Here is a 13,008-nt window from a genome sequence, read left to right as displayed (position 1 = left end):
AAAGGTGGAAGGAGTATATAGAGGGTCAATACAAGACCGATGTTCTTGAGGACAATATTATGGAAATGCAAGAGGATGTAGATGAAGATAAAATGGGAGATATGATAATGCGTGAAGAGTTTGACAGAGCACTGAAAGACCTGAGTCGAAACAAGGCCCCCAGAGTAGCCAACATTCCGTTAGAACTACTGACAGCTTTGCGAGAGCCAGTCCTGACAAAACTCTACCATCTGGTGAGCAAGATGTATGAGACAGGCGAAATACCCTCAGACTTCAAGAAGAATATAATAATTCCAATCCCAAAGAAAGCAGGTGTTGACAGGTGTGAAAATTACCGAACTATCAGTTAAATAACTCACAGCTGCAAAATACTAACGCGAATTCTTTACAGACGAATGGAAAAACTGATAGAAGCCGACCACGGGGAAAATCAGTTTGGAATCCGTAGAAATGTTGGAACGCGTGAGACAATACTGACCCTACGACTTATCTTAGAAGAAAGATTAAGGAAAGGCAAACCTACATTTCTAGGATTTGTAGACTTAGAGAAAGCTTTTGACAATGTTGATTGGAATACTCTCTTTCAAATTCTGAAGGTGGCAGGGGTAAAATACAGGGAGCGAAAGGCTATTTACAATTTGTACAGAAAGCAGATGGCAGTTATAAGAGTCGAGGGACATGAAAGGGAAGTAGTGGTTGGGAAGGGAGTGAGACAGGGTTGTAGCCTCTCCCCAATGCTATTCAATCTGTATATTGAGCAAGCAGTAAAGGAAACGAAAGAAAAGTTCGGAGTAGGTATTAAAATCCATGGAGAAGAAGTAAAAACTTTGAGGTTCGCCGATGACGTCAGAGACAGCAAAGGACTTGGAAGAGCAGTTGAACAGAATGGACAGTGTCTTGAAAGGAGGGTATAAGATGAACATCAACAAAAGCAAAACGAGGATAATGGAATGTAGTCGAATTAAGTCGGGTGATGTTGAGGGAATTAAATTAGGAAATGAGACACTTAAAGTAGTAAACTGAAGATTAGATGGGTAGATCACATTACTATGAGGAGATATTGAGTAGGATTGGGGGGGAAGAGAAATTTGTGGCACAACTTGACTAGAAGAAGGGATCGGTTGATAGGACATGTTCTGAGGCATCAAGGGATCACCAATTTAGTATTGGAGGGCAGCATGGAAGGTAAAAATCGTAGAGGGAGACCAAGAGATGAATACACTAAGCAGATTCAAAAGGATGTAGCGTGCAGTAGTTACTGGAAGATGAAGAAGCTTGCACAGGATAGAGTAGCATGGAGAGCTGCATCAAACCAGTCTCAGGACTGAAGACCACCACAACAACAAAAACAATGATTATTTTCTCTAGTTCTTGCTAGAGTGTGCCCTTGCTTAAATTTCTTTTCTTGTAATGCTTTATTTTGTTCAATTTCTTAGTTGCTGGTGCAAGCAAGTTTAATCCCATTAATGCTGTCAATGCAGAAGCGAAACAGATCTATCGGTGTAAGAATGTGCCTATCAACTGGCCATTCCAAGCTTGCTCTTGCTGCTAACCGCTTAGTTGCACCTCCGACTCCATCACGAGGTCTCTTTCTATCACGTGTAGCAAAAAAACTCCATCTGCTAGAATTCCAAAGTCTCTTTTATGACAGCACAAATTGGGAAAATTTTCGAAATTTTTGTGTTGGGCAGTGGAGCCATCACTGAAATAATGGATTAGGATACCCTTGCAAACTGTGTTCTTATGCATTTCATCAGCTCCTTGATGAAAACACATAAAGTAATTGTCGTGTCACAGGCAGTCATTGGCCATGGAGAAACACATTGATCCACTATCTGATTTTGGCGAAAATAAACAACAAATGGGTGGATTGTTGCTTGACTCTTTTCCCAGTGGAAACCTTGCACTGCATCCTAAATGACAAATGAATAATTTTTGGTAAAATCTGTTAGGATCATGAGCTCATCTTCCTGCAGATCACATTTAAGGGCTTTAAGATGCAAGCTTTAATGTTTAGCAATGTAATGAAGGCGTGACAAATTTCAAATTTTTGTTGCTACTTCTTTAATAAATTCACCCACTACCATTTGCTTTGTGTCCATAGTGTCCTGATCAGTATGGATCCATTGCTTGTACATGATAATTTCCTGTGAATCATGCTCTGTACAAAAGCTGGCAACTGCAGATGCTACAGTCTTTGGTCCAAGACATTTTTCACAATGATGTGGCATGCATTATTTAGATTCCAGACTGCAGACTGCTTTGCTAAGAAGCTCTTTATAATTTGCACTTATTCCTCCTTCACTAAGCATAAGCTTAACATTCTGGTGAAGTATGCGAACACATACTGCATGCAGTCCAGATGGTTTAACTGTTACTCACCATTTTGATCTAAGTTCACAAAATTTTGAGAACCCCATTTCTGGGTCGTTTCTATTCTTGTAGCATACGTACATTTCCCGTAAATTGCAAAACAATCTTTTCTTTGTGTATGTTTTTGTGCCTGAAACACTAACTGATAGAAAATCCTTTTTCCAGGACATACTTCGCTAAATTCATTATCTCCAAAAAAATTTTGTGCTCTACTAGAGTCTGCATCGTGTTTGAAGGTGGCCCAATGTTCAGCCATTCTGCACATCCCCCTCCACTAGCCACTGGCAGCCAATTATATTCGTTCTCTTTCCGAGCGGGTAGCAGCGAATTACATCTAGACAGCGAGAACCTCGCTCCTACATGTTGCACTGTTGCCGTACTTTGTGACAGCTGAACTATTCATTCAACTGTAAGTTTTTTTTTAATAGTTTTAAGGAAAGAGCCAGGTGACAGCAATAAATGTGAAATTCTTCACAAGTAGGCAAAGGGGGATTATTTACCGCATTTATAACTTTTTCAAACGTGAATTTGAAAGCTGGTGTCCTACTGTTGACATTTGAAGACACAAGAACCGACTCCAGAACCATGTGGAGTAGGCAAGAGAACTGTAAAGAGAATTGTTAATGAAAGTGTCAGAACTGTAGAAAAAGTTGGTCTCGTTTTGCCTGGAAAGCATCGAAATCGCAAGGAATCTGCAACACAAATGGATGGTTTTAATAATGATGTTTTAAAGTGCTCCATGTGAATGATGAATGCCCAACATCACAAAAACATTTTACAGTTACGCAGGAGAAAATTAGCTTCAATGGTAAGTGCTTCGTCAATGTAAAGAATTTTAAAAAAACGTTGGTTCCTGATAGGTTAAGAGGAGAGTTTTTAGTTCAAAGAAGTGACATAGGTGCCGCATGAACTACATGCCGTATAAAGACACAAGACACAAGATGCGAGAGGAGGTGGTAGTTAAACAGTGTATTACCTTGATGAAACATGGGTCAGTTAGAATCATTCCAGGAAAATCTGCTGGAAAATGAGTGATGGTACTGGCAATTATAAAGTTTTCATAGGAATAGGTTCTCAGATAATTATTCTGCATGCTGACTCTTCGTCTGGTTTTGTTTCTGAGAGTACCTTGTATTTATGTGTAAGAAAAACAGCAGTGATTACCATTCGGAAATGAAGGCTGTCAGTTTTATGACATGATTAACAATTCTTGTCATACCTTGCTTCGAAGTCGGCCATTGCCAGTTATAATTCAACTGTTTAGAGAAAACTCCAAGTATAAACACCAGAAAAGTGGATATTTTCCCCTGGCTTGAAAATAAAAATATTAAGCACAGTATAAACCAGACTTGTGCCAATCTGCTGCAGCTCTTTAATGTTTACAAGTCACGTGACAGAACTTACAAACACGACTTCCTTGCACATGAACGGGGTCACACAGTTTTGCATTTACCCGCATGTCACTGTCAATGTAGCCCTATGGAATTAATTTGGGCAAAGTGTAAGGCTATGTGGGGGTGGGAGGGGGGGGGGGACATTCAAGATAACATTCACTGAATCTCTTGTGCATGAGGCAGTAGACAACACCCCACCTGTAGCGCGAGCATGGTGTGTGCAGCATGCTGAGAAGCTTCAGAAAAAACAATTTGACAGGGAAGTGCTGAACCTATCATCGTAAATTTACAATTAGGTTTTTCGGAAACAAATAGAAGTGACTGTGGTATTGCGATGTAGACTTTGGAACAAAGTAATAATATTTCTTAGTGTTAAGGACTCGTGGCTTAAAAAATGTGTTTGTCAACATATCAGTTGTGTACATAATAATGAGAACTTCCTAGCATTTCTGATTAGGACTTTGCATCCTTTGAATTATGCAGGCTATAATGTTCAACATATTGCCCAAGGAGAAGTTAAGCTTCTCCCACCATATTTTATGGTTTAATAACAAGCGAGGATTGTGGCTGGACAAATTCGTCAAAAGTCAGATATTTTCCACATGTAAACCCCTGCCATTTTCAAGGCAGGAATTGGATAAGGCCCTAAAATGACAGTAACTGTTACTTGTCAAGATATCAGTCTTTTTCGATGTTATTAGTCATCATTCGCTGGAGTTATTCACAGATGATGGTTAATCGTTTGCTTTTTCAGTGGATTATAAATGCAGTTGCTCACTGTAATGTCGAACGAATTAGTTTACATTCACAATGCCCGTTAATCTTGAAAAATATGACAACTTACTGACCATTTTTACAATAGTCACACACACCTTCTACACATTTTTAAAAATTCTATTGAGTAGCAACAGTTGTCAAGCAGATATAATGATTTCGGTTTGTGCTTGAAGTTAATTCTGTTGTGTGTTAAATTTTTACTTACAATACAGTTCAAATCGCAATAAATGATAGTTATTGCAAGCAGTCTCAATGATCTTGTCGTGTTGAGAAAAATTGTACTTCACGTCTTCATATAGCTCTATCAGCTGTTCTCGCCCCCTGATGTCACTCGGATTAAATCTGTGGAGCACTGGACGCAACGTCATCAAGATATGAATTAACATTTCTCTCATGACGACTGATTGAAATTGGTTTTAATATTTACTATTCCCCTCATAGATTTGAATGTATAATACGATGTACCGTAGGCAAATGAGCCTGACAGTTGTCCACAGCAATGCAGTTTGGCAACATGGACTTTGTTTTTGTCCGCCTTCTGCTGCCATGCGTGCGCAGTTCTCATCCCTTCGCTGCTCTGCCTCTATGCACAGAAGTGCTGTCTTATGTTATGCAAGCTATAATGATTTCTGCTGGTAATTGTTTACTTGTCGATTTCCAGGAAGCGATAGAATGCCCTTCTCTGCCTTCAGCTTTCGAGCATGCATTACCATCCTTTCTGATACTTCAAAATATGTTGCTGTTTCTCTGATTGTCCACCTTACAGGAGCTAAGGTTAAAATTTGTGTTTGTTTTGTATGATTAGATTCCTGCACCTTGTCCTCCAATTCAATCAGCAAATGTGCATAATCAGCAGAGCCTCCACATTGTGTACTTTTACTGGCTTATTGAATTAACTGATTTACACACATAGCATTTGGAATTTGATTTTCACTTACACTCTGTGGCCTTTGAATTTTCTGCTTCACGTACTGAGGCGTATCTCGAGTGCTCACAGTTTGTTTCAGGGGTGAAATACCAACTGATAATAATATAGTGTTTAACTCTTCAGTTGGTATAAAGTCATCGTCAGACTGCAATGATGATGCTGATAAATGTCCTCCAAATATTTGTAACAATGAAAACAATCGATATATTTATGTAATGCAGTCTTGCAAGATGGCCTGGCTTTACATTATGTACAAGCTGCTTCTTCTTCAGAGCACAAGCCTTATGTGCTGTTTCAATATCAACTGTCCGAATTCCTGTCTTCACATTCTGACTCTTTTGTTTTCCAAGGGATTAGAGCACTTTTTGTAAACTCTCACATTTAGTCACCAACAGAGCTTCATGGTGTAGACAAACTTGGAATGTATTGTCAGGCTTTGCTTAAGAAACTTGGACTAGTACTTTTGTTTGCACTCACTAAAATCCGTGGACAATTTCAATCCAGAGTCGTCGTCGTCATCCCCCCCCCCCACTTTGTGGAAAATTACATGACCCCTTCAGCCCCTTGCCCAGTTGAGCAGGAAGGTAAGCTGCTCCTTTCTGTGTCCACTTTTACTTAATCACAAAAGCATTATTGCAGAATACCATTGGCTAAGATTGAATTTGGGTGTAGTTGTGCACGTTGTATAACACCAGAATAAAACAGTCAGCAAAAGTACAAGTACATAGCTATGCAAATAATAACCAAAAGTAGTATTATTATAAACATGTATCAGATTATAAACCTCGCATGGTCTTATGAAGTACATAAGAATTACACTCAGTCAAAAGAATCCACTCACTATGCTGTGAAGAACACAACAGTAAAATGGAGATCCTTTGAATAAGGCTCTGCAAGAGTGAAGTAAACTTCTAAGTGTAGCTGATTGCTAAAGTAATTATTGATATTTGATTTTCTGTGTAATGTGTACCTTGTGATATTTTCCACATGAAATTAGTTAGTTAAATAGTTACTGTTAGTTTATTTTTATAAAACTGCTTAAGTACAAACTTACTGTTAAACTCCTGGCTGTTTAACAGACTAATTTCATGTAAGAAAGGCACCAGGTACACATTTTAGAAAATGGTGATCATGAATATAATTAGAAAAAAAAGGCAAACTTTTCTTTCTATCGGATTCCGTAATCCATTTCAATTTTTGTAAGGAGGCCTGTTGAGCTGAATGCTGTAGAGATGTTTAAAAATACAAAAAACACCACTTATTTGCAGTTTTTCAGACTCAAACTCATTTTGTAGTCACCAGAACTTTTGGCATTATCTTCCACAGAGAGTACCAAACAATTGTAGAACATAATCAAAGATGTCAGATTTAATTTAAAAACCAATGGAATATGGGCCCATTTTCAATGCACCTCCACTTTGTCCCCTTTTTTAATGCATGCATTGCAAAACCAAATATAGTGTTGTGGGTGGTTTAGAACATGATATTCCAAATGAAAAAGGTTTAAAGGAGTTTGCAGATGACTTTTTTTTGTTAAAGTGGATCAAAAATAGCCATTTTTGGCATTACTAAAAAGATCATTAACTTTGCCCTTAATTTGTAGACTATTGAAAAGCACTAGGAGGATAAAATTGTATGTTCTAAAACCATACATTGGTAAGGTGTAAAATTTCAGTTTTATTCTACCATTACTTTTGGATATATAGAAAGCTAAGCGACCCTTTTTTTTTTTTTTTTTTTTTCCCAGCATCCTTCTTTCAGCCGACTGCACTTCACATTGTCGTTATTTTGGGGCCTTATATGCTTGCATCGCAAAACCAAATACAGTTGTTTAGCTGGTTTAGAACATGGGCTTTCTAATGAAAATGGTTTAAAAACGTTTGCAGAAAACTCTCTCTCTCTCTCTCTCTCTCTCTCTCTCTCTCTCTCTCTCTCTCTCTCTTTTTCCCCTGCCCAAGAGTTGGTCAAAAATAGCCATTTTTGGCATGTTTAGGGAAGTCATCAACTTTGTCCTTAGTTTGTAGACTATTGGAAAGCAGTAGGGGAATGAAATTTTATATTCTAAAATCTTTTGTTGGTAAATTATATGTGCAAAGTTTTAGATTTATCCCACTGCTACTTCCAGAGGTATAAAAAGCTAAACTTCTCAATAAATCTTTTTTTTATTATGCCACTTAAGAGAGCACATAAAGTTGTACAAGATGATGGCCTGGTTTTGTTTCTTTCATGAAAATATTGGCAGAGATATTGTGTTGAAAATTTGTGTGTCCGATGTTGGTAGCTGCAATATTAGATAAATGAATTAGATTCAGTTTTTGTTCCATAGACCCAAAAAATAAGATGATTATCGTGTAGTCAGACAAATGAATAAATCTCTGCAAGTATTAGATTGGGGAAAGTAAAACTTTACCAGAGTTCATAGGGAAAATGTATGAATGCTCACACAAAATTTCATCTAAAATCTGTGATGGTCGGTGTGTTACATTGACCATCTCGTTGACCTTTTGAACTTCCATAATGCTTACAGCACTGACTTAAATTATGCAGTGTAGGTTATCTAGTCCATATCACCTCTAATATTTCATAATAAGTTTGAGCTATTGAAATGTTTTAGCAGATAGTGCGCAAAGAAAGTAGTGTATCTTGATGTAGATTAATACTCTTCACTTTTTTGTCAGTCCACATACTGAAGCAGTTGTTGTTATGTTTGGAACAAGATACTTTTCTTGGTATTTGATATCAATATCACTGTATTCCCTTTTCATGGTGTATCACACTTTTAAAAAGTGTTTAATTTCAAATTAAAATTACATAACTGTTTCATAATATTATGAAAAGGCAAGTTGCTATTCACCATATAGTGGAGATGCTGAGTCACAGATAGGCACAGCAAAAAGACTGTCACAAATAAAGCTTTCAGCCAGTAAGGCGCCGAAAAGAAAACACACACACACACACACACACACACGACTGCAGTCTCAGGCAACTGAAGCCACGTAGTGTGCAGACTGCAGTCATGTGTGTGTGTGTGTTGCGTATTTTTGACAAAGGCCTTACTGGTCAAAAGCTTTATTTGTGACAGTCATTTTAATGTGCCTATCTACGACTCAGCATCTCCGCTATATGATGAGTAGCAACTTTCCTTTTCATAATATTGTTACACTCCATCTTGGATTTTCCATTGTTTGCTTCAGAATATTGATTGATAAGAAAAGGGAGTGGACAAGACATGAAAATATTTGCTCCTTTGTGTACTACCATTTGCTGAAAACCTCATTTTGATATTTTGAACTGTTTGAGAAGTAATGTAAGGTGTTGTGATGTAGGTGACTTAAACTGTGTAAGTAAAAGCTTTCCTTGCCCTGATAGTTACTGCTGGCATCAATATGTTTGCTATGTGCTATTTACTGGATCACAGAATTCGTTTTAATTGTTCAGATTTTCCCTTCTACAAAAACCTGGGGGAGCATTCCTGTGGAGTGCTTAAAGGGTTGTTTTATGAAATTCATTTGTTCTTTCCTTCGTTCTCTAAGTTTTGGTGTCTGTCTTAATTGAGAAGAGAGTTTTGACTAGTAACAGTATATTTCCATTAACATAATTGTTAATTTAATTTCATATTACTAATGATAACTGTAAATTACAACACATTTGTCTTATGAAACTGTTTCAGGGTACAGGTTGGTGGAAGTATGAGTTTTGCTATGGAGCAAGTGTGAAACAGTTTCACGAAGAAAAAGATGGTACAAAAACAGTGGTCAACCTTGGATACTTTAACAAGGAAGCACATGTGAATTGGTTGTACAGAAACCCCCACAAAAGACCAAAACCACTTGGCCAGCGAAAACATATTTCCCATTTGTATACTGGGGGAACAATATGTGACAAAACTGGTCGTGCCCGCCAAACTGAGGTGAGATATGCATGTCTCCAGCTTGATTTTATCTGATAGTATAGCTGAAGTATAACTCGTGCAGTTTGTGGGCTTCACAGCACTTCCCTTAAATTAGTAAATTATGAGATTTTCCTTTGAAAGATGCCACATTTTATTTCACCTCATAGTGAATAACGTTTCAAAATTACACTTTCACTCTGTTAAAGGTGTAATGAACATCAGTTGATGAAAATAAGTGATTACAGTGGATTTGTCTAAGTATTCTTTTTGCCTTGGTAAATGGCATTAGATTAGCCCTCATCCAGTGGAACAAGCGAAGACTTGTGCCATTCAGTGGAGGGCTACATACTATGAATCGTACTGATCTTTTGTAGTGGGAAATCTAGGTTGAAATATCAGCAATCGTGAAAAGGACAGATTGCTATTCACCTTAAAGATGATACATTGAATTGCAAACAGGCACAATGAAAAGATTGTTTTGCACTAAGCTTTCGGCCAAAGTTTTCTTTAGAAAAGAAAGGAAAACACACACACATTCCAATGAGCAAGCACACCTCGTACATATATGACTGCTATATCTGGCCAGACTGCAACTTACCCAATACGCTGAAGGTCTCGCACAGGTCTTCATAGACAGGCACCACCCTCAGATCTGGTACTCAACAGATTTCCCATGCCATATCCCCGCATACCTCCCAATCGTCGCAGCACCCCTGAGAACCAGCTACAAAGGAGCGCTCCCTACATCACCCAATACTACCCCGGACTGGAACAACTGAATCATATCCTTCGCCCAGGGCTGTGATTATGTATCATAATGTCTTGAAATGAGAGACATCCTACCAAAGATCCTTCCCAGCCTTGCTAAAGTCATATTCCGCTGCCCACTCAACCTCCGCAACATCCTAGTCCATCCCTATGACACTCCCAATCCCAGTGACACTCCCAATCCCAGTCTATTGCCACAGGGCTCATATCCCTGTGGGAGACACAAATGCAAGAGCTGCCCAATCCATTCACCCAGCACTTCATATTCCAGTCCTGTCACAGGCACACCCAACCCCATCAGAGCAGAGCCACCTGTGAAATCTATATGTCATTGCCAGCTCACTGCAATCATTGCACAGCCTTGTATATTGATATTACTACCAACCAGGTGTCCACCAGAATTAATGGCCACCACCAGACAGCAGCCAAGAGCAAAGTGCACCACTCTTTGGCATAAATGCAGCTGAACGTGACATGCTTGATTTTAATGGCTGCTTCACAACCTGGGCCATCTGGATCCTTCCCTGCACCACCACCACCTTTTTTGAACTGTGTAGATGAGAGTTATTCTTATAAAACATTCCCAACTCAAAAAATTATCCAGGTCTCAACCTGTGATAACCTACTGTCCCCCAAAACCTGCACTGCTGTGTCAATAATAGGTTTTTATTTTTCTGTCTGATATTGCAAAGTCTATTCAAATAGTTTCTACATACAAATTGTATCCCTCTTTTCCAAAGTAACCTTTCTACTTTTGGGTTTAAGAGACCTTGGCGTGTCAAAGGAACTTCAACTTATCTAGGCCTCTTAGCTCAAGTGAATGAATGAATTACTTGTTTAAATAATGAACAAACATTTACAAATTACTTTTAATAGGTGAAGGTCTGAAGATGGACTGTTTGTAATATCTCTAACTGGTAATATTTGAATAGACTTCGTGATTCCAGACTTCTAGATAAAAATATGAAATGGAGTCTCATTTTAAAAATAATACTGTGAAACATGTTAATATGTTTGCAGCAGAAGTTGTGTTTAGGAAGTTGTTGAAATTGTGTTTAGTGAGGAAATGTACACAATTACAACTCATCCTGCAATAAAATTGAATTTATTTTTCTGTAAATTCAAAGTATGTTAAGATTGCTGTTGTACACTAAAACACATGATTTATGTTGTAGGTAAAACTAAAATGCTTAGAGAACAGTGCAAGTCCGGGAGCTGTTGCACTGTACTTACTGGAACCAAAGACCTGTGAGTACGTGCTCGGTGTGGAGTCTCCTCTGATCTGCAGCATTCTTTCCGAAGTTGATGAGAATGGCTTAGTTGAATTGCCTCTCGACTATACGGGAGATGGTGTTACTGTGTCAGCAGAAGACGACGACGAACTGCCTGAGCCTGGTGGACCTAAGGGAGATGAATAATGTGTTTCTCCTTACTGTTGTGACCATCTTCAGACTGTGATAGAAACTGTTTGAATTATTGCAATAACTGGGCAGTTATACCAAGACCATTCAGTCCAGAATTTTCAACAAACTAGTCATTCTTCTGTATAAAAACTGGTTGTGTGACATTTTTCAGTAGCTTATAAGTCTCTGATATGTGTATAAAACAAAGAAGAAAAGTATTACAACAGAATATTATAAGTCCATGTGTATCATACTTGGCTTTTTATGTTTCCACCATGTTATTTTCTGCTACAGAAACTTTAAAGAAAGTGTGCATCTTGCTTGTATACACATGTTCATTTACACTAATTATAAAGGTAAATGACTTGCGCCATCTTGTTCCAGTTTCAGTAAGGATCAGTTGATTAACATGTTATGATACCTATGAATCTTCAGTTCAGTAAGTATGAGGCAAGTAATAATGAAGAAATATATTCAATGAATCTCCTCCTCGTAAGATCTATTCTGTGAATTCAACAACATTCCTAGTGCTTATCTGTTGTTCATAGGAGGTTTTGCACAATCGATAACCTTGTTTCTGACTGCTCTTCTAATACCCCTTCCCTTCATATACCATCCTCTTTGTGGCTCCTCACTTACATATCTTTTGTGAGGGGAACAGTATTTTTAAAAAGATTTGCTCAAACCTTCTTATTTTACTACTCAACTATTTGGCATCAGACCTTTTTCAAATCTCATCTTCACTTTTGTCTTCATTACTCACATCCACTATATTATTGTTTCTATTACTATAAATTGATATTTCTCAGTATATATAATAAATGTATTTTTTCTTAAAAGACTCTCCAACATTAAAAACTACAACACAGCCATTTATTAAGATAAATATGGTATGAGAAGGTCTAGTTGAATGTAAATAATTTAGGAGTGAAGGTAACAATCCAGTGAATAGCAGAAGCTCTGAGTCGCCGATAAGCACTCGAAGAGGAATGAAAATCTCACTAGCTTTCAGACGAATGTATTTTCAGGTTAGAGTGCACACACACACACACACACGCACACACACACACACACACACACACACACACAGTGTAAGCTATGTTTTGTCTGCTGAATACACAAGCCTGCCATGCGAATATGGAATTGATGTAAACAGGAGAGCCATACTCGATCTCAAGTGGGCTCACAACAGCCATATATGACGCATTTTTCACTTGGCCAAGGAGGATTGTACATCACACCACATACCTCAGGTCAGGAAATAGGCTTGCTCAGAGACAGACAGAGTGACACTAGAACAAATTGATGAAATGAACCACTTGGCCGATCTTCTAGCAAAGCCACTTTAATAAGTTAAATTAAATTAATTTAATGCAGGAAATGAAACAGTATATTTCTTGTTTTGCAAGAGGTGACTGTTTGGAAGGTGGAAGTAGAAATGGTTATGTGTCAGAAGGCACTCTCTCAGTTCAC

The 13,008-nt window shown here is 38.1% G+C and overlaps 1 protein-coding gene across 2 annotated transcripts in view; it reads left to right on the top strand.

Moving 5' to 3' along the window:
- The window catches only part of LOC126092295 (endoplasmic reticulum lectin 1), a 117,089-nt gene extending 105,181 nt beyond the window's left edge, over positions 1 to 11,908 (top strand). For both annotated transcript variants that reach the window (XM_049907815.1, XM_049907814.1), the window contains 2 exons: positions 9,143 to 9,382; positions 11,308 to 11,908. In XM_049907815.1, coding sequence (XP_049763772.1) covers positions 9,143 to 9,382; positions 11,308 to 11,550 — 483 coding nt within the window. In that variant the 3' untranslated portion in view covers positions 11,551 to 11,908. The remainder of the gene's footprint in view (positions 1 to 9,142; positions 9,383 to 11,307) is intronic.
- Positions 11,909 to 13,008: the final 1,100 nt, after the last annotated feature.

The sequence above is a fragment of the Schistocerca cancellata genome, chromosome 7, assembly GCF_023864275.1.
Source record: "Schistocerca cancellata isolate TAMUIC-IGC-003103 chromosome 7, iqSchCanc2.1, whole genome shotgun sequence".
In the NCBI taxonomy this organism is placed as follows: Eukaryota; Metazoa; Arthropoda; class Insecta; order Orthoptera; family Acrididae; genus Schistocerca; species Schistocerca cancellata.
This window is presented reverse-complemented; position numbering and strand designations above follow the sequence as displayed.